This window comes from Marmota marmota, unplaced genomic scaffold (genome assembly GCF_001458135.2).
Source record: "Marmota marmota marmota unplaced genomic scaffold, marMar, whole genome shotgun sequence".
In the NCBI taxonomy this organism is placed as follows: domain Eukaryota; kingdom Metazoa; phylum Chordata; class Mammalia; order Rodentia; family Sciuridae; genus Marmota; species Marmota marmota.
Window position 1 is genome coordinate 16,011,269 of NW_025999853.1, and position 20,762 is coordinate 16,032,030.

Below are 20,762 nucleotides of genomic sequence, written 5' to 3' on the forward strand. Positions count from 1 at the left end.
GTAGAGGAAGTCACAGGTGCGTCTCTTTGAGTAGTAGAATCTTAGGATCCTGTGACTGATTCACCTCCAGCACCAGAAACTCCAGCGCAACTGGGTCCTACAGCCAAGCACACACTTGTTGGCACAAGCAAGAAATAGACCTTAAAAAAAAAGGCACTGGCAGCTGTAGGAACAGCCTTGGCTCTAGCCCTGAAGCAAAGTTCAGCTGAAATGAGATAGTGATGAGGACGCCTAGGCCACAGAGACTTTAAAAGCTTTTACATACTGGTTGTGGAGCTCCTCATGGGCTTTGTGTAAATCTGCACCCACTAGTGCTCTGGAACACCGTGGCCCTGGAACCGGCAGCCTTGAAGGACCTCACCCTTCCTTACATGTCTAAGCTCAGCCTTCTTAAGAGGTGGGGCCTCGTGGAAGTGATGAGGTCATCGGGGCTCTGCCATAGTGGCAGAGGTTTATCACATGGCCTTGGGACTAAGCAGGCAGTTGTCACCTTCCATCATTCTGACCTTTCTGTGCCTGTGCATGTTCTTGCTGCCTGTGCCCCTCAGAACCTCAGAGGACCCCTGCCTCAGTCCATGTCATTCAGGACTGTCCTATCTCTATTTCTTTAAATTTCTTGTTTACTTATACTTTTATTTTTATTTTTATGTGGTGCTGAGGATTGAACCCAGTGCCTCACCTGTGCTAGGCAAGTGTTCCACCACTGAGCCACAACCCCAGCCCTGTCTTTATCAATTTCTGTTGCTATAACAAAACACCTGAGGATGGGTAGCTTATAAAGGGGTTTATTTAATAATTCTGGGGGCTGGAGGGTCCAAAAAGCATGGCATCAGCATCCTGGTGAGGCTCCTGCCTGCACCACAACATTACAGAGAAGCTGAAAGGGAACTTGTCATGTGTAGAAGGATCCAAGGGTATGAGGTAACAACCGGCTCTTGGGGAAGCCATACACTGCTGTGAGAGCAGCATTCAAGCATCCACTATGGCAGAGCCCCGATGACCTCATCACTTCCACGAGGCCCCACCTCTTAAGGTTCTGTCACCTCACGCTGCCATAGTGGAGACCAGGCTTCTAGACATGCACTTGAGGGAGACAAACCACATCCACACCATAACAAGGGTCCACAGGAACCCCACTTCTCCCTTCCAGTTCATCCCTTCGGGCTGTGGGTGGTGTGTTTGCACTAGTCATGCATCCCTGATGGTGGAGTTCCCCCTGGGGCTGTGGGGGTGAGTGCGGAGTGTGAGGGGAGACGCCCCCTTTGGAAGCCTGAGCAGTGTGCTCCAGGCAGCACCTGACTGAGTTGTGCTGTCTCCCCGGTGGGAGGGAAGCTGACATGGGGTGGCACAGGAGCTGGGATTGTGGCTGGATGACTCAGGGTCAGCTCTTGATGTCTGTCCAGGACGTAGGCTTCCTCAGCCTTTGTTCTAGAACATTGAGTGACAGTAGAAGTGTCTCTGCTGCCGGAAGGAAATTACAAGTAGCAATGGTGTTTCCCCCCGGTGTGCTGGTGGTCTGCCTTTCATCCAAGGTAATAACACCAGGAGCTCTGGGAGGGCTGAAAGAGGCTAGCTGTCATTTTTAAAAAACATCTTTTTTTGCCAAAGCAGTAATACATTTTATGTTTAAAAATTGGAAAATACAAAGGCATATTGGGAAAAAAAAAAAAAAAAAAGATGACACCTTGTAACCCACGGTGCAAAAGTAACTATTGTTAACACTTCGAAGTGTGTTTCCCTTTAAGATATCACATACAGGCACATTTTAAAATGAAATCTGGATAAAAATAGCAAAATCATTGTCAAAAAATGTTAAAATCATTCTACATGCTGGGAGGTCTTTAAGCACTTTACATGCATTATCTCATTTATTCCCCACAGTTTCTTTTTGAGAAATCATTATGTCCAACTTTAGAAGAAGAAACTCAGGCAAAAAGAGGTTAAGTCATTTTTGCAAGGTCACACAGCCCATAAAGGTAGTGGCAAAATGAAAACCAAAGGAGTCTGTCTTGATTATATTGCAGGCGATCTTGATTATGTTGCAGTTTGTCACATAGTAAAACAGCTTAAATTAACATTTCCTAGAATTAACGCTGACTTGTTTGGTTCTGTCTCCTTATTCTATGGATTAGGGAGTAGAAGCCCACTGACATGACTTGATTTACCCAAGAACACATAGCTAGTAAATGTCAGTGCCAAAACGAACCCACGTCTCCTGATCCACATAGTCCACAAGCATGCTGATGCCAGGTGATCTGGGAACCTTTGTTCTTCTTCCCCATGTCCTGACCCGGAAGCCCAGGTGCACGGTGTGGAGCCAGTGCCAAGCCCAGGTTAGGTGAAGCGTGCAGAACTCACAGCTTTTCCAAGCACATACGCTAATTTCAGTTTGTGCTCAAGGAATTTATGAGCATTGAACAGTAATGTTTATGGCTGGCCCTCAATTATCCATGCAGTGCTCCAGCTATAAAAGGCTGAAAGGTACAGCTCCTAAATAGTTCTACCTTTATACCCACATCGAACATTTTTAACTGAGACTTGCTGACAAGCAGTAAGATTGATGATTTGGACTTTAAATGTTGTTGCTTCCCCCAATCTGTCTCTTGAGGACATGCCAGGCATTGTTAGGACTTTGAAGTAAGGCAAAAGTCAGCCGGCCCTCTGCATAAGCCCTGGTGTGTATAGGAGCTGGCCAGATCGCAGCGTGTAAGAGAACCAGGCTCATTGCGTGGAGACCACCCAGTTGGCTGACCAGCCCAGCAGGGAATTAAAGGAGGAAGAACAGGTGGTGACTTACTGCCCAGTTTGGTAAGGTAATGTGTGTAAACCTTTATATCTCCAAACAGAGAAGAGAATTTCTTAGTAGAGAATGTCAGGGTGCCAGGCACGGTGATACACACTCATAAATACCAGCGACTGGAGAGGCTTGAGGCAGGAGGATCACAAGTTCAAGGTCAGCCTCAGCAAATTGGTAAGATTTTGTCTCAAAGTAAAAAATGTCTTAAAAAGGGTTGAGTATGTAACTCAAGTGATAGAGCACCCCGGAGTTCAATTCCTAGTACCAAAAGAGAATGTCAAACAGGTTTTTCAAAAATTTTTTACAACTTAATCTGATCTGATCTATGTGCTCCAAGAGGGCAAGAATGAGTTCTCATGGAACTTAGAATGTTGAACATAAGAGTATGTGTGTAACAGGCAAACTAATGTACACCTCTTAAGGTCGGGATCATGGTTACCCTGGTGGTGGGGGTGATACAGTTGTAATTGAAGGGGACCCAGGGCTTCTGCTGTGTTTCTTTAATTGGGTGCCAGTTACGCAGTATGTTCAGATTGTAAAAATTCATTGCGTTATTTACATGTGCTTTTTTATGAGTGTAAGTTGTACTTCAGTTAAAGTTTAAGGTCCTTATTCATGTTCTTATAGCTTGCTGCACATTAATATTGGGGGAAAAAAATCTCTAGTTGAATCAGTTTGAAATGGTGCAGAATGCATTATCTGGGTATTGGGGAGAAATCTCCACCTGGAATTGTCAGGGCTACCTGGGCAGAACTTGTATTTTATTCTGTGAACATGCATCTTAAATAACTTCAGTATTGTTAAGGTTTGAACATGAGGTGTTCACCAAAAAGCTCATGTGTGAGACTGCAAGAAGGGTTAGAGGAGAAAATGATTGGGCTATAAGAGCCTTAGCCCAATCAGTGAGTTTTAATTCCCTGATGGGATTAATTGAGTAGTAACTGAAGGTAGGGTGTTGCTGGAGGAGGTGTCATTTGGGGGTTGTGCCTTTGGAGTAAATGTTTTGTATCTGGCAAGTGGAGTCTTTCTTTCTGCTTCCTGATCATCATGTGAGCTGGATCCCTCTGCCACATTCTTCCAGTGTGATGTTCAGCCTCATCTCGAGCCCTGAGGAATGAAGCCAGATGTCTATGAACTTGAGACCTCTGAAAACCTGTGAGCCCCTAAATAACTTTTTTCCTACTTCACAATTATTCTGGTCAGGTCTTTTAGTCTCAGCAGCAAAAACGCTGACTATAACAAGTGTAGACCCCTTGGAGTAAAGAATGATATCACTATAGCTCTTGAAACATTTATTGACAGCCTCCTGTGGATGAGGGAAGTGCCGGCTACAGGCTGGGTGCAGCTCTGATGCCCTCTCTCCTGGGTCACTCCCTTGCAGTCTGCTGGGGGTTAAAGTACAGATGAGGGATAAGAGGAAGGTGAGAGGTGCTTCAGGATGAGCCCAGGACTGCAGGAGGAGCTCAGAAAGGAGAAGCAGGTTTTCTGGAATTGGAAAAGGCTTCTTGGAAGAAGGGGCATTTGAAATTAAAAGCATGTGTAGGGGTTGATAAGAAGCAATAGATGGCTGGGTGCGGTGGTGAACACCTGTAATCCCAGAGGTGCAGGAGGATCACAGTTCACAGCCAACCTCAGCAACTTAGTGAGGCCTTGTCTCAAAATAAAAAGGGCTGGTAGTGTGGCTCAGTGGTTGAGCACCCCTGGGTTCAATCGCTGGTACACACACAAAAAAAATAGTAGTAGTAGTAGTAGATGAGTGGCCGGCAATGGGAATGTACGCACAAGGAAGTCTCACTCTTTCTGGGAACTTTGGGTGGTTTGGTTGGCATCCTTCAGAAACAAGTGAGGCCTGAAAGTTGATAGAGCTATACGGTAGCCAGGTTGTATTATTTCATTTGAGAGGCATAAGGGAGCCAGGGTTTCTAAGCAGCAGCATAATCAGAACTGGTATCTCTAGTAAAATCAAACTTCTAGGTTCACTGACGGTACTATTACTGTTAATTACCACGTCTGCTCCAAATGAACATTTTTTGTGTTTTCTGCTTTCTTTGGTTGTATTGTTTAGACCCATTTCTGTTTGGGTCCACTAATGAGCCACAGGTACACAGCCTCCTTGAGCTTCCCGTGGTCCCCCCTCTAGGACTTGAAGATCACCCTTTTTGTCCCCAACACTCACCCTGTGCCTTGACTATTTGAAGTCACAGTTCCTCTGTACTGTTTTCATACATCCTGTTTTCTAGGCTTACAGCAATTTGGCTTTTATTTCCTTTCACCTTTCCTGCACGATGTGCTTTTGACAGATAAAGCAACCAGTGTCATTTATGCAAATTGAACATGGGAAGAGAAGCCAAGAAATGACAGTAACAAGCTTTTTAAGTTATGGAGGAGGCCTGACCCGCTGGCTTGGGATTGTATCCTGCTGTACTGTTGGGCGCCTTCTGAGGGACAAAGCACTGGACAGGATATATCACGTAGTGTGTATCATTGTTAAAAATGGTCTGTATCCACATTGGGCTCGTTCTAAGCACTCTGAGGTCTATTGAGTTAATTCCTTGCTGAATTTTTGCTGCTCAGTCTGTTAGTCCCTTTAAAAAAAAAAAAAAAAAAAAGTAACTTGTGCTTAGTATTGCTTTGTCTGGGCTAGGCTTGTGGCTCAGTGGTAGAGCACTTGCCTAGTATGCGTGAGGCACTGAGTTCAATCCCCAGCAACACATAAAAATAAAACAAATAAAGGTATTGTATTCATCTACAACTAAAAAAAAAAATTTAAGAAAATATTCCTTTGTCTTCCATTGGGTTTCTCTTAGACCCTGTATCATGGCATTATTCTAACCAAAGGATTGTCAACTTGAGAACTGAGATGCTTAGTTTAGATCTTCTGAGCTGTTGTTTGGAGATTGTGCTTAAACTCTGCAGAGACCGAGGCATCCTCTGAGGACAGTCAGAGTAGGGTGCATTCACTGGTGAGAAGACTCGGGTTAGGCGATTTGGATTCAAATCCTGACTCTTGGAACCCTCAGTTTCTACACATTTATGGATTTAGCCGTCCTTGGCCTAGCACAGGAATGCGGTTCCAACAAGGTGACGTCTGTTGAAACACCCACGTCACCTGGCACGATCTTTCCCTTGTAGGGTCCTGCTCCCCTTGAGGGTGCTCATGGCTCTTTGCAGTTCTTTTTCCTCCGTGGCCTGTGAGTGAGAAAGCTATTTCGTGTGGTCTTTGGGTTGACATTATTTCTTTAAAAAAAAAAAAAATCACTGATTATGGTTTGGAGTTACTTGTTTCTGTTTCTAGATTCTGCTGTGTTACTCAGTGACTAAAGTTTACCTTGCATTGTGTTTTCCAATCACATCTATTTATTTAAAAAAATAATTTTCTTGTGCTGATGGATGTACCTTCTGGATCTTTACGTCCTTTTTCCTTCTTCCTTCTCTTGGCCAACAAGTAATTTCTAAATTAGATGCGTTTCCCATAACGGAGACAGGGCACGACAGGCCTCCCAGTCACCTGGAAACCAGGACAGACTGGTGACCTTATTCCATTCTGCATTTTCTGACAGCAAATGGGATGCCCTGCAGACACGATTCTCGTGTCTAATTAGTATACGTGGGGTGTCGGAAAGAGTTGGGCTGTCCTGCCTTCAATTTGGACGGTACAGAGTGTTGATCCCATAAAAACTGCACTTTGAAAATCTGAACTTAAAGTAGGTTTGTCGTGTGTGCACACATCCTGTCATAGTAACTGCCTCCTTGACATCAAGGTTTAAAGTGCTTTGCCTCCGTCTCTTTCAGGTAGAACGTCATGATATGAATACCTTAAGCCTGCCCCGGAACATACGCCGTGGGGGGTCGGACACCAACCTCAACTTTGATGTCCCAGATGGCATCCTGGACTTCCACAAGGTCAAACTCAGTGCAGACAACCTGAGACAGAAAATTCTGAAGGTAACAGAACAGATCAAAATTGAGCAAACATCCCGTGATGGGAATGTCGCAGAATATTTGAAGCTAGTCAGCAGCGCCGACAAGCAGCAGGCGGGGCGCATCAAGCAGGTCTTTGAGAAGAAGAACCAGAAGTCGGCTCACTCCATTGCACAGCTGCAGAAGAAGTTAGAGCAGTATCACAGAAAGCTCCGAGAGATCGAACAGAATGGAGCCTCCAGAGGCTCAAAGGACATTTCCAAAGACAACCTGAAGGACATACATCACTCTCTGAAAGATGCCCACGTGAAGTCTCGAACTGCCCCCCATGGCATGGAGAGCAGTAAGTCGGGCATGCCAGGGGTATCCCTCACTCCACCTGTGTTCGTTTTCAATAAGTCCAGAGAGTTTGCCAACTTGATTCGAAATAAGTTTGGCAGCGCCGACAACATCGCGCACTTAAAAAATTCCTTAGAGGAGTTTAGGCCTGAGGCCAGTGCAAGGGTCTACGGGGGCAGTGCTACCATCGTGAACAAGTCCAAGTACGGCAGCGATGACGAGTGTTCGAGCGGCACATCAGGTTCGGCTGACAGCAATGGGAACCAGTCCTTCGGGGCTGGTGGGGCTGGCACGCTAGACAGCCAGGGCAAGCTCAGCATGATCCTGGAGGAGCTGAGGGAGATCAAGGACACCCAGGCCCAGCTGGCAGAGGACATCGAGGCACTGAAGGTGCAGTTTAAGAGGGAATATGGTTTCATTTCTCAGACCCTGCAAGAGGAAAGGTACAGGTATGTCAAAGCATTCTGCTGGAATTCTTTGGAGGTGCGAGTAACTAACTGCAAAGTTTGTCTACTTGAAAGTGACGTGTTTTCAATAAATATGGCTATGGATCAGAAGGCATTTAGGGATCAATAGTTCTTTCCAACTTTCATAATTCCAATTTTCATGATTTGTAACAATTGGAGAAAGTCATTATATGCGTGGGTCTCTTAAAATATCACTATACAGTCTGACTCATGCGCCTATTAAGATACTTACTCAGAAGGCTTCTGTTATAGTTTTATTAGCACTAATTCAGAGTTATATATTTGATTTTCCTCTCTTATAACAGTCATATAAAAATTAATCATTGTACAACAAGATAGGTTTTATTTGGTATGTTGGTCTTGAAGTCTTCATGTATTTTTATGTGCTGTATTTTATTCATTAAATTTTTTTCACCATAAATAGTTTTCAGAAGTAATCGTAAGCTGGGCACAGTGGTACACTCCCATAATCCCAGCAACTCAGGAGGCTGAGGCAAGAGGGTCACAAGTTCGAGGATAGCCTCAGCAACTTAGCAAGGCTCTGAGCAACTTAGCAAGATCCTGTCTCAAAATAAAAATAAAATGGGTTGGGGATGTGGCTTAGTGATTAAGCATCCCTGGTTTCAATCCCTGGTGTCCAAAAAAAAAAAAAAAAAAAGTTTGTGGTACCTATGATATAATCACTTTGTGTATTACTTAAGAGACCTTTAAAAGGATTGTTTACAATAATTGCAACATTTGGCACCTGTATAGCCATACCAGGAAAATCATTAAATCTGAATCATACTTTTTTTTGTCTCCTTTTAAAAAAAACTCTTCTCTCAGGTGACCCACATAAACGTCTAGAACTGGCATTGATCACAGTCATTCCAAGCTAAGTCATCTTCCTCAAACAGTGCATCCATCCTGTTTAAAGCAGACATAGGTTTCACACTACAGACAAGTCCTCTCTGCACAGGGCGGAGCATGGGAACAGGAATCTCGGTGGTCCTCTTACTTTAGATTTGGACTTTTGGTAAATGATACCTGATAAGCCAATCTGTACTTTGTGACAGGTTTAATTTTTTTTATTGACATTTAAGTTCCAAGAGCCACAAAGCGTATCCATATGAGTATATACTCTGGGCAGGGATGAATTTAGCTGCAGAGTAGAGGCTGATAGTAACGGCCTCTCTTTCCTTCTGGCCATAAACCCTCAGGTACTGTGGGGCCAGAAGACAGAGAAGCCACTGCAAATGTGCTGGGTCCTTGCCTAGGGCAGGGTCCTGCACAGCCCTGGTGAATGTGTGGGCCCATGAGTTCTGTCCTGTGTCCCTGCCACCAGTTCAGGTGCTAGTGTGACATGGGTGGAGAAGCCAGATTTGGGATTGGGTGAAACCTCGAAGGTGAAGACCACATTAAGAGCCCAGAGACCAGTTCTTTCCAGAGCTGGAATTCAGGGCTATCCCACAACTATATTTACAATTTTTGGAAAAATGGCCTGCCAAGGGGTGGAAACAAGCCAAGGGGCCCTGGCAGCAGTAAGATTGAAAGGACGTCATCCTAGAATGCGCTGTTAGAAGACCTGTGAAATGCCTCGCTCAGAATGGGTTCCCCTCTCTGTCAAGGTACGAGCGCCTGGAAGACCAGCTGCATGACCTGACGGACCTGCACCAGCATGAGACGGCCAACCTGAAGCAGGAGTTGGCCAGCGCTGAGGAGAAGGTGGCCTACCAAGCCTATGAGCGCTCCAGGGACATCCAGGTGCCTTCCCTCCCCTGGCTAGACATGCATGCCCCTGAATTCCCCCCGGGCTCAGTGTTGAGGACTTAATTATCCTAGAGCTTACGGGATTCCTGGTGTGGGGGACAAAATCTTTTCTCTGCACAACATTTCTTCTCCACCTGCTGACCCCATTAGCGCATGTTATAGACATTGCTAAGTCTGTATCCTGTACACTTTCTGCCTAACTCAGTTAACAAGTATTTATTATCTACCTCAAGATAATAAAATGATTTTTAAAAAAAAATTAAAATATGAAGCCAGGTATGGTGGCGCACACCTGTAATTCCAGCAACTCAGGAGCCTGAGGCAGGCAGATTGCACATTCAAGGCCAGAGCCTCTGCAATTTAGTGAGACCCTGTCTCAAAAAAATTAAAAGAGCTGGGAATTTAGCTCAGTGGTAAAGCTCCCCTGAGTTCAGTCCCCACTAACAGGGCAAGGAAATTTAAAGTATAAGACAGACCTTGCCTTCAAGAAGCTTTATGCTGAGATGGTGAATAACCCAACGCCAAGGGGCCCGAGACATGTGAGCAAGGGCCAGGATGAGTGGCACGGACCCTAAGGCCATAGAAATGCAGCAGGGGGGAGCAGGCGGGTGACTCAGTGGTAAACCTCAGGCTTCAGTCCCAGGTCGGCCGTTACCAGCTGTGTGGTCCTGAGCAAGCCTGTTTGCTCCTCTGTAGGGTATCTTTCATGCTTGTAAGAATTTCAGGCATTCAAGAGCACCCTGTGTGACAACACTAGCAAAGCCCTTCTTTACATGTCTCCTTTTCCCCCCATTTACTCAACAGCCTGTTAAGGTTGTTCCTATTATTGGCTCCACTTCTTAAATACAGAGACTGAGGCACAGAGAGGTGAAGTGCCTGAGTAAGGTCTTGCACATTGTCCTAAGTAATGAATGTGAATTAAACTCCTGAGGATGGTGGGACTGGAAGGGCCAGGTAGGGTCCCAGTGGATAGAAGAAAGGGATAACTGGATCCGTATGAACAAAGGCCCATCCAGAATTTCCTAATGTGATACCACCACTGTCATGAAACAGCCCTCGGCTTCTTGATCACCTTTCTTTAAAAAAAAAAAAAAAAAAAAAACGTAGCCTTACAGTAATGTTCTTCTTTGGAGACAGTGGCTGTTTTCTCCCACTCTATGACGGCCACCAGCAGTCTTGAGTGAACCTCACTTTACAAGGGAGAAAATTGAAATGTGAAGATAGTGATTTCTCCTGCAATGTGTGAGCTGCAGTTTCATCTGCACAGGTTTTTTTCTACCCTGTATGGAGGGCTGAGCCTGTGCAGTCACAGATGTCTGCTTGTACCATTCTAGGAACCAAAGCATCATAGAGCACAGTGCCAAAGACACATGGTGGATTTCTGGCTCTGCCCTAGGTTAGGAGACACCTTCACCACCCACTGGTTTGAGAAGCCTGAACCCATTTTAACTGTTAAATGTTGCTTAGTGGACGATATAGTCTTTTACTAGGTCATTCTATTTTAGAAGAGGCCTAGAGTGTCACTGGGTTGTATCTTGAACATTCAGTTTTCTTGTTTAGGGGATGGTTTGAGTTAGTGTTGTTCTCTTTTCTAAGAAACATTCTAGGGGTAAAGATGAAAGGAGGGACTTTACAAAGGGAATTGAGATATTCAGAAGCGTTCATTTCAGCATTTTCTGGTTTTCAGCTCTAGCTTGAAATTGTAAAAAGAACACCTGTGTAAATAACTGCAGGGCGCCAAATCCCGGCTCCACTGTTTACTGTCTGTGTGACCCTGGATGTTAATGTTCTGTGCCTCAGTTTCCTCATCTATAAAATGGAAATATTAATGAGCTATATTTGAAAAGGCCAAGAAGATCAAACCGGATGATACATTTAAAGCATAGACGCTGGCTGACTTTATTTTCTTGTTGAGTAGCCACAGTCCTCAGGGCTTGCAGCAGGTGGGCCTGCCAACTTCACCTCTTCCTGTTTCCTCGGTTCTTCTAACCAGGCGTGTAACAGGGACGAGCTGGGATGGATGAGGGTGGCTGTTGCCTTCAGGAACACAGTGTTTTAAGCAATTGAGAGTCCCCCCCCACCCCGTCCTTTTAGCCCTGAATTCCCAATTAAGACTATCTAAAGATAATCCCTGTGTTCTCATCCCCAGTAAGTTTAATACTGGATCCAAAGAAATACTAAAAATTGTGGGGCTTAGTATCTCTAGGTCCTGTAATCAAAATTCCTTGCAATTCACTACTTAATTTTCTGGGGTTTTCTTTTAGTTAAAAAAAAAAATTGACAGTGGTTCCAGGCAATTCTAAAATTCATTTGTACAAGCAGTTAATCAACCCAGTCAAAGATGAATGATTGTGCCTGAAATTTCGATTTTTTTTTTTTCCGCCTCATTCTGTCACCTTTTTTATACCATGTCTGTAGTGCGGGAAGCCTTGGGCCTGCTGTTGGAAAGCATGCCTGCTTCCTGGGCACGTGCCTGCTACTGCGGAAAGCCAGCGCTGTTTAGCATGTGAAGATCTGAGGAAGTTTTATCCTTTTGGTTGGTAGCCTAGTAGGATGAAAGTTACTATAGTAACAGAACCCTGTTCTTTAGCCCATAGCGTATATTCAGCAGAAGAAAAACAAATCAACGTTGAAGCCATTATGCTTGCTTAAAACCTGCAAAGATGACTATTTTAATCGCATAAAGATACTGGCAAATGATGTAGACATCAGGCTAGTGAACTAAAGGGGCCTTACTCTATAGTGACGTCCTTTTCTCCCAAGGGACTCACTGGCTTTTCTCTCCCGAACCTCACGTTCTGTTCCTGGCACCCAGGGTTTTTATATTCAGCCAGTGCGTAGCAGGTGACATGCTGTGTGGAGCACTGGCTCTGTGCTAGAGTGGTGGGCCTAGGCCCTGTCTGCATGCAGCTCATGTCCCCTGGTTGGAGGGACATCTCCCCTCAGGATGTGACATTCAAGGTGTGACCTAAAAGACCAGTGGGAGATCAACAAGTAGAGAGAGGTAGGAGTTGGAAAGACACATACTACAAGCAGAGTGTACAGATTTTATAAAGGCCCGGATGTTAAGTATATGCTCCTTTTCAGAACTTGGGAAAAGCCAGTGTGCCCAGAGCATGGGGAGGCGGGGTGACTGGCATTAAGTGAGGCAGGAGGGGGTGACCAAACCTGGCCATGCACGTAGATGCCCAAGGCTTGTGGTGAAGATTTGAATGGTATTAGGAAAAGCAATGTCACAGATATGCATCTTCAGGAGATCACTTGGGCTGATACAAGGAAGATAGATTCATGGGGTTGGGAAATGAGTTGTGTATGTGGGGAGATTTGTATATAGTCATTGCAGGTGGGAGATCCTGGTGACATAGATTGGGTGGCAACTGGGAGGAGAGAGATGGACTATTGAGATAGACATGGATGTTTCATTGATGGAGCAGGTAATGGATTAAATGAGAGGGTGTTGGTGCCTCTCAAGCTTCTGGTGTGAGGATCATGGTGCTTCACAGTCTGAGAAGAAGTGCTGGAGGGGAGGGTTGAGTGCAGGCACTGGGCAGGTGCAGTATATGAATGCACCTTGACCTGTTGCATTGGAGGAGCTTTTAGGAAGCTCTGATGGAGCTGACAGTGTCAGAGGGGACTGCCAGCTGGAGGTGCACTCAGAGTCCTCGTGTCTTAGATATTGGACCTTGGAATGCACAACATCTAGGAAGGTAGCTTGGGGTGGTGGCCTGAGGAGCACAGCATTCAGAGAGCCGATGGGAGCAGAGCTGCCCCGCTCTCCGTCCTGCCTGCCTCCTTCTGCCGCCCTCCTGCCACTTTTCTCCAAAGTCACTGTATAGGCTAAGCAATGGACGTGAGAACTAGCAGTAGGGGATCGCAGGTGCCAGAAATGAAGCAGTCTGCCATCACAAAATGCAGTCCTCTCCCACCCCTGGTTTGTCCCTGATGATACCAACAGATGCCAAATTTCAAATCACTTTACTTCAAATACAGGTGTAGTCCAAAAACTTAACTACAGTTCTTCATTTATGGTGTTTTCTGGTTGTATGCACATGCTCATTCAATGCATGAAAAGCAGGATAAAACAAGCCTTGGGGTTCTTGTTTTTCGGCTTTGTCTGTCATCGTCCTCCTTGTTGGCGTGGGGATTTGAGGCATCCCAGGCGTTAAGAGGTTCTGAGCTGGGGTGTGCACGTCTGCATGTGCGCACACGTTTTGCTCATGATCTCAGCAGCGTTTGATCCTCGCTGTCCTCTTGCCCACAGGAAGCCTTGGAATCCTGCCAGACTCGCATTTCTAAGCTGGAGCTCCACCAGCAAGAGCAGCAAACCCTGCAGACAGACGCCGTGAACGCCAGGGTGCTCCTGGGGAAGTGCATCAACGTGGTCCTGGCCTTCATGACTGTCATCCTGGTGTGCGTGTCCACCATCGCCAAGTTCGTCTCACCCATGATGAAGAGTCGCTTCCACATTCTTGGCACCTTCTTTGCTGTGACGATTCTTGCAATATTCTGCAAAAACTGGGACCATATTCTGTGTGCCATAGAAAGGATAATAATACCAAGATGAAGCCACTGGTTCCTGCCTTCACGTTTTCCCAAGTTTTTATTCTAATGAAAACTGTGCAAACTACCAAATTTTTAAATGAACAGTTGTGCTGACTGAAGATTATAAGGACTGGAACTGTGTGGTGTAAATAACTACAATTCTCTTAATTCAGTAGCAGTTGCCAACTCAGTCCCTGTACTTGGTTAACATGAATCTGTTTCAGAGCTCTCCCCACATTGCTCACTGCCTTAATCAGACCAGATTCCCTGCCCACCGGACGAGCCCAGCATGGTGAATCCCTATTTCTTGAGCCATTGGCATTATTAGCAACCTAGAAGAAAAGGGGCCTCCGTCTCTATTTTCCCTTAAATCTTTTGTCACAGTTGAGCTTTGTGGTGGTTGTGGTGTCCTGTAAACAGCAAAGATATGACATGATTTGAGGAGGAGAAGAAATATAGGCATTGGCAATGCTGAACACCTGTGGCCTGTGGAAGTATAGCAGATCTCTGTATAATCTGTCCCACTTGGCACAGATGAGCATATGTCCCTATATACTCAGTGTTCAGTAGTCAATCATACATGACCTCATAATGTGGAAATCTTACACCTGTTTATCCAACCGGTCTATCTTGCAAGTTTTGTTGCGCTTTAAATGGTAAGACACTAGGATTATTCCCAGGGAACCACCACCTGATTTTGTCTTAATTCCTTAGCAAATAACCTTTGGAGTGTGCAAAAATATTTCCATTTCCTCAACAAACTGGCTTTGTTAATTCTGGGCCCTGTGAAAACCATTCCAGAGTTTTGTGTTTTGGCAAATCTTAATTGTGACAAATCCCCTTTTGAGGAAGGGATTTTTGTGGGATCGGTTTTACTCAGGTCTGTGAAGATGGCAATACTTACTCAGGAAGTAAAATCAAATGATGCTTGTGTTGCAGGGTGTTTTCTTGAAGAAGGACCGCAAAATTGTAGTTTGCAAACCTAACATCCACTGAGGTAGGAACACTGAAACTGAAAGCATGAGGAAGATATGACATTTGGTCTATTTGGATTGTGACCAGATGAGTGGAAGCCATTCACCTGGATGGAGATTGAGAGGGTCCTTTTAAGGATGTGAAAGGCCAGCAAGAATAGAATAAATTAAATCTAGAATTTGAGCCAAGATTGCCATCTGTCTCTTAGGATCTCACTGAGAAAAGTTCCAAGGTAATAGATTGCCACCCTGCCACTGAAGGAAAGCATTCACAAGTTAATATCGTCGTCCTGTTTGGAGGATTCTATCTTCAGCTCAGATAATACTTTCTTTTTAAATCCGTTTCTCTGTAAAACAAAAAGGAAGACATAGGCGATTTTAATGAGAACTGCTATTCAGCCCCTCCTCCTCCTCCTGTAACCACCCCCACCTTCCCAAGGCCGGTGTAAAGATGCAGATTAATGTAGATTTTTTTCCAGAAGACGTCAGCTCTCCTGGATTTAAATTAAGTGCAATATTTTGCTAACAGTTGTTTTTAGGGAAATCTCCCTGGAAAAAATGTGACAGTGCCATGGTTTGAAAGAATGGAAGAGTTGAGCATTTACTACAAAGTCTAGCACGTGTGCGTGAGACACGACTCAACCTATCTATTTTTTTAAATGTAAGATTCAGTAGTTTTTAGTAAATTCACAAACTGTTCAACCGCAATCCCAGATTCCAGACTGAAGCTTTTTTAAAACAATAAACATTGTTTCATGAAATCTTTGGTTATAAAGTATTTTGTAATCGGAGACAAGGGAGTTACTAGTCCCACCCCATTGCATGGTTATGTCCCCTCTCTGTGCCAGACACCCCCAGGGCTCCCAAGCTGACTGTATACACTGTGATCCATTGAGTCCAGCAGACAGACAAGGGTTCTGGGTCGAGAGCAGGGAAGGAGAAAGAATGGTGTGCTTGCATCAGCCTTTATCCTTAAGAGGAGCTGAGCTCATCTTACTGCTTGGGGATCTTTCTGAGGGGTTCTTTGGACATGCCACAGGTGGGATGGGTGTCGATGCTGCTGGTAGTTCAGAGGGAATGAGTAGGATTTCTACCTTGAGGCTGAGAGCTCTGGAAGGACCCAGGAAGAGAGCACCATTCTGTGAGGGCACACGCCACTCTCTGCCAGCCCCTTGCTGTGACTGACACATCTCAGACATAGAATCTGTGTGTCTTCTCCCCAAAGAGAGGAGAGAAGAAAATGAGAAGCAGCACGCTCTGCCCCCTCCAGTCTGTAGCCATTAACAGAACCTCCTAGAAACTGGCTCCATTTGGAAATAGTGGAGGGCCTAAATCATCCGACTTGATCGTGAATTCCTTTTAAAAATTCATATTTCCATTGACTCTCACTAAGTGTCAAATAACCTTGTTTTCACTTGGACATGCTCTGCCTACATGCACATTTATTTTAACGTCTCATGGAAAGTTCATGAAGCTTTTTTCTCACGCTTTTCCGTATTCTCCTCTTAAGGAACATACCTCTTATTGTTTGTTCTCTTAATGAAATAACATCTTATAAATATACAGTTAAAAAATAGTGATATGGCTGTGACATATTCTGGAATCGGAGATTTAATTGACATTTAAGTCAACTGGCCCCTTGTTTGCACCTTTCCTTGGCAGTAAAAATCCTGTGCCTGTCTGAAGACGAACACCAGTTGTTGGCTGGGTGAAGTACCTTGTCACTGCATAAGCCTTAGTGAGCCATTTAAGATGCGGGATTCTAGCGGCAGGTTGTTCAGTGACCTATTATCATCATGATAACTAGGATAATGATGGTTCATTAAAGACAAAAACTTAAAAAATTCTTGTGGGTTTTGAATTACTTCAGCTCCTCTTTGGGGGTATGATTAAGCCAGAACAAAACCTTTTCTTGAAACAAACAAAAAAACCCATACACACACACACACACACACACACACACAGAGTAAAGCAGCACCTAAAGCACTCCAGGGCTGATTTTGGACAGCAGACACAGCCGTCAGGCCGGCATGATCCCTACAGCCTACTGATAGGGTGGAATCTTCTGAAACACCCCTTTCACTTTGGAGATGCTTGGTAATTATCCTGTGGATCAGCATTCTCCTAGCTTTAGCCCTCCTCCTGCCTTGTCAGTCTTACTTTCATTTAGATTTTGCCCCCAGTGTGTATTTATTGCCCTGTCACTTTTCTAGCATATCAGGTTTAATTATAGGTTCAATAATACAGAAGGAACTAGTTTCCCTCAGGCAACTAATTACATGTGTCCTTTTCGGTTGAATTTTAAATACCAAATTATTTTGCATTGAATGGGAACGATGTATTTTTTTTACATTAAATGCAGATAGAGTTGTATTGGTTTGAAACAACTTAAATACTAATCTCAAAATGTGTGATTAAACAATGCATTTTGCTTGTTCCTTTAATTTTGAAGAGTGGGCTGGGGTTGTGAAGACATGGCATTGTTTCAAATTTCAGGCTTATCTGGAGGGGTAAGAAGGCTAAGCACACACACTAGAAGGGAGTGAGTCTCTAAAAGATAAATCTGAAAACAATCAGATTGGCCTATTCACAACAAAAGTGAGTAAGAAGCTTTAAAAAATTCCAGGTAACAGGAGCTTGGTAACCCCTAAGGTAGAGGTAGAACTAACCTACGGTTTTCTGAAGTCAATACAATTCCGTTTATAAAAAGCTGGAAAGTAATGTACCTTGATTGTTCTAGGAATGATTTATGTGTTGTAGTTTTAATTTATTTAAAGCATGTCTGCCATGTTTGTCCTAAGAGAAATGTTTCAACAAAATGTGCTGTTTAAGATGCATTTAGGCAACACTTAGCGGTTTTGAAAGTAGAAACTGGAAATGTTGATTGTGATGTTTGTGAATTTCCATTTTGTGAAATACTACATAGTTTCACGTCAGACTACAATTGTAATTTCTCTGTAGATCTCCACCCCATGGTGGTGTCATCAATGAATTCAAAGCAGGTGCCATTATTTTTTTAAATAAACACTTGACATTAGCTTTGGTGTTAAATAAAAGAGTTAGCTTTCTTAAATTTTCACATTCGTCCGGATTCATCTTAGTAGCAAATGTGTATGTGTGTATAAAATCAGTTGTAATGTACTTTATTTTTTAAAGCAGTTTTAGACAAAGGTGCCTAAAACATATATTGTTTTTGATTTTTTAGCAAAATCGTACAGATTTCTATCTCCTACCCCCACACAGGCACAGCTTCCCCCCGTTATCAACATTTCTTACCAAAGTAGTACATTGTTACAATCCATGAACCAGTATCCACACATAGCCAACCAAAGTCCATGGTTTTGTTAGAGTTCACCCTGATGTTACAGGTTCTGTGGCTTTGGACAGATGTATAATGGCATCATATAGAATAGCTTCACTGCCCTAACAATTCTCTGTGCTCTGTCTATTCATTCCTAACCCCTGTCCTCCCCAATCAGTTTTTAAATTAATTTTAAGTCCTCTGTTCCATAGACATTGGCAAGATGTGACGTATGTATGGTCCATTTCTTGAGCCCTGGGGTAAGGGAAAGATGGTGGTTATTCATAGTCAGACTTGGAATGCTAGGAAACAAGTCCTAGGCTGTGGAAAGGGGAAGTGCTGGTGAGCACTACTTCAGAGCTCATGAGCAGGGATCGGGGAGAGAAGAAGGATGCAGTGCTGGCTCAGGTGGCCCATGACCATGCAGGGCAAGAATGAGCAGGTCACCAGTGGGGTTCTTGTTTGTACTACTTTAGTCTTTACAAAGCACCTTTATTTTATGGCATGTGAACTCAACTGGACCAGTCTAAGGTTGTCACCATTATCTGGATGATTGGAGCTCCAACACACTTTCCCCAAGGTATGGCCAGTGAAGCGGGGCTTTTTTCTGTGCCTTTGCCTGCTCACCATCCTGCCTTTTTAGCCCTCTGTTTCTGGGCAAGTCGACATCCTGAGCAGTTTTCTCCATTAATCACTCATTGTGTACAAACAAAATAACTAAACTCTCGTATGACAGAAACATTCTTAATGACATTGGCCCATTCCCTGCCCTGGAAAATAGAGCATATTTGAATCTTTGGAAATCATATGGGACACAACTGTTATTTTGACACTATTGTCATTTGATGCCTGAAGATGCAAATTCAGAAAATAGAAGTGATTGGATTGGCTGTGTGTGTGTTGAGCCCAGCATACTCTCAAATGTTGCTTTGGGGGAAAACACTAAGTCTGGGTTTCCCTTGGGGTTGGGGGGAGGGGGGTTTAATAGTTGATTTCTAGCTAATAATGAAAGATAGTGCTCTAGAATAAAGCAGTACTTTCCGATTTTGAGTAACACATGGACTCCTAATATAAGAGAAAAACTTACCTTGGACATTTGAGAGTATCCATAATCACAACTTGACAAGGTAACAAAGTCTAACAGCATCTCATTATAACTTTTTTATAAGTTGGCAACTATAAGATTGCAGATTATCTGCAAACCCACATATAGAGTTGCCTGCTAATAAGTGGCCATGAGATACAGAAATTTGTGGGACACATAAGGATCATGGCAATACCAAACAGTACCCTTCTAGCATTTGTAGATACGGAATGCCACCTAACATTCTTTGAGCACTTCCTGGGTACCATGCACTGTTACTTTACATGCAATATCAAATGTGATCATCTCAACCTCCAAGTAAGGTAGGCACTATTATCCCTGCTTAAAATATAACGAAAATGGGGTTTGGAGTGGTTAAGTAACTGGGTAGTGGTGGAGCTGTTTATTCAGCACCAAGCTTGTGTGACTCAAGCCCACACTGGTAACCACTACCCTGCCCTGTAAAGGAGGAAATGAGTAAATAGCTTCTCAAGTAGCTCCCAGCACCCACGAGGCAGATAGCTGCCCTGGGATCTAGAAGGAATTACTTTGAGTCCTACAACTACAGCAGTCAATACTGTATTTACAAATGGTACATTTGTACTTTCTGCTGGCCACACTGGGCCAGGCAAAGATATTTGAGCTGACATTCTAGATCTTTGAAGAGCTATGGCTGACAGATTTATGGATGAAGCAGTGAAGATTTTAATTAAAGAAACTTTTATACCCTTCCTGGCTTCCTGGGATTCTTGGGCTATGTAATTGGCAGTTGGCTTGGCTGGATATTTCTTGGCTTTTTTGCTTAACTGAGACAGTGGAGTCCCTGGCGGATTCTGCTCAGAGCTCCATGACATCTGCTACCATCTGTGGTGGCTACCTCTGAAATTTCTCTTCTTGCTAAGCCAGCCAGAATTTATTCCCTGCCAGGCCTTTAACTTGACTCAAGCAGTTAACAGGAACCAGCGTCAGCCGTGTTAACAGCTGTTCTGTTGGTGGTTACTCTACTCTGGCCTAGGCACTGGGAATTGGATTTTTGTTTTTCCCTCTTCTACTTAAAAATAAGTTATAGAGTAGTAGGAAGAGGGCTGTACTAGGAGTTAGGGACTCCTTTTGCCTTTTTTTTTTTTTGGTACCGGGGATTGAACTCAGGGACACTCAGCCACTGAGCCAGGTCCCCAGCCCTATTTTGTATTTTATTTAGAGACGGGGTCCCACTGAGTTGCTGAGCGCCTCACTTTTGCTGAGGCTGGCTTTGAACTTACGATTCTCCTGTCTCAGCCTCCAGAGCCAAAGGGATTACAGGCATGTGCCATCACACCTGGCTCCTTTTGCTTAAAAAAAAAAAAAAAAATTCTGCCCCAGGCTTGGATCCTTCTCTGATTCTGAACCACCCACATCATAGCAGTGGAGCTAACCCAACTTTCCACCTGCTGTTTCCTCTCCCAAAGTGGTTTTGACTCCTCTTCGAAAATTATACATCCCTATGGCTTAAAGCCCAGGCCCTGTAGCTCCACCGAACAGTGACCTGTAAGACATACCCCCAAACAGGCCACAGGCAGAACACAAACACCCATGCCCAGTGGCTCAA

General features: G+C 44.2%; 1 protein-coding gene across 2 annotated transcripts in view; it reads left to right on the top strand.

The window, feature by feature from the left end:
* Tmcc3 (transmembrane and coiled-coil domain family 3) overlaps window positions 1-17,866 on the top strand; it is a 39,437-nt gene extending 21,571 nt beyond the window's left edge. For both annotated transcript variants that reach the window (XM_015482933.2, XM_048803860.1), the window contains exons 2-4: window positions 6,590-7,506; window positions 9,132-9,267; window positions 13,535-17,866. In XM_015482933.2, coding sequence (XP_015338419.1) covers window positions 6,605-7,506; window positions 9,132-9,267; window positions 13,535-13,837 — 1,341 coding nt within the window. In that variant the 5' untranslated portion in view covers window positions 6,590-6,604 and the 3' untranslated portion in view covers window positions 13,838-17,866. The remainder of the gene's footprint in view (window positions 1-6,589; window positions 7,507-9,131; window positions 9,268-13,534) is intronic.
* Window positions 17,867-20,762: the final 2,896 nt, after the last annotated feature.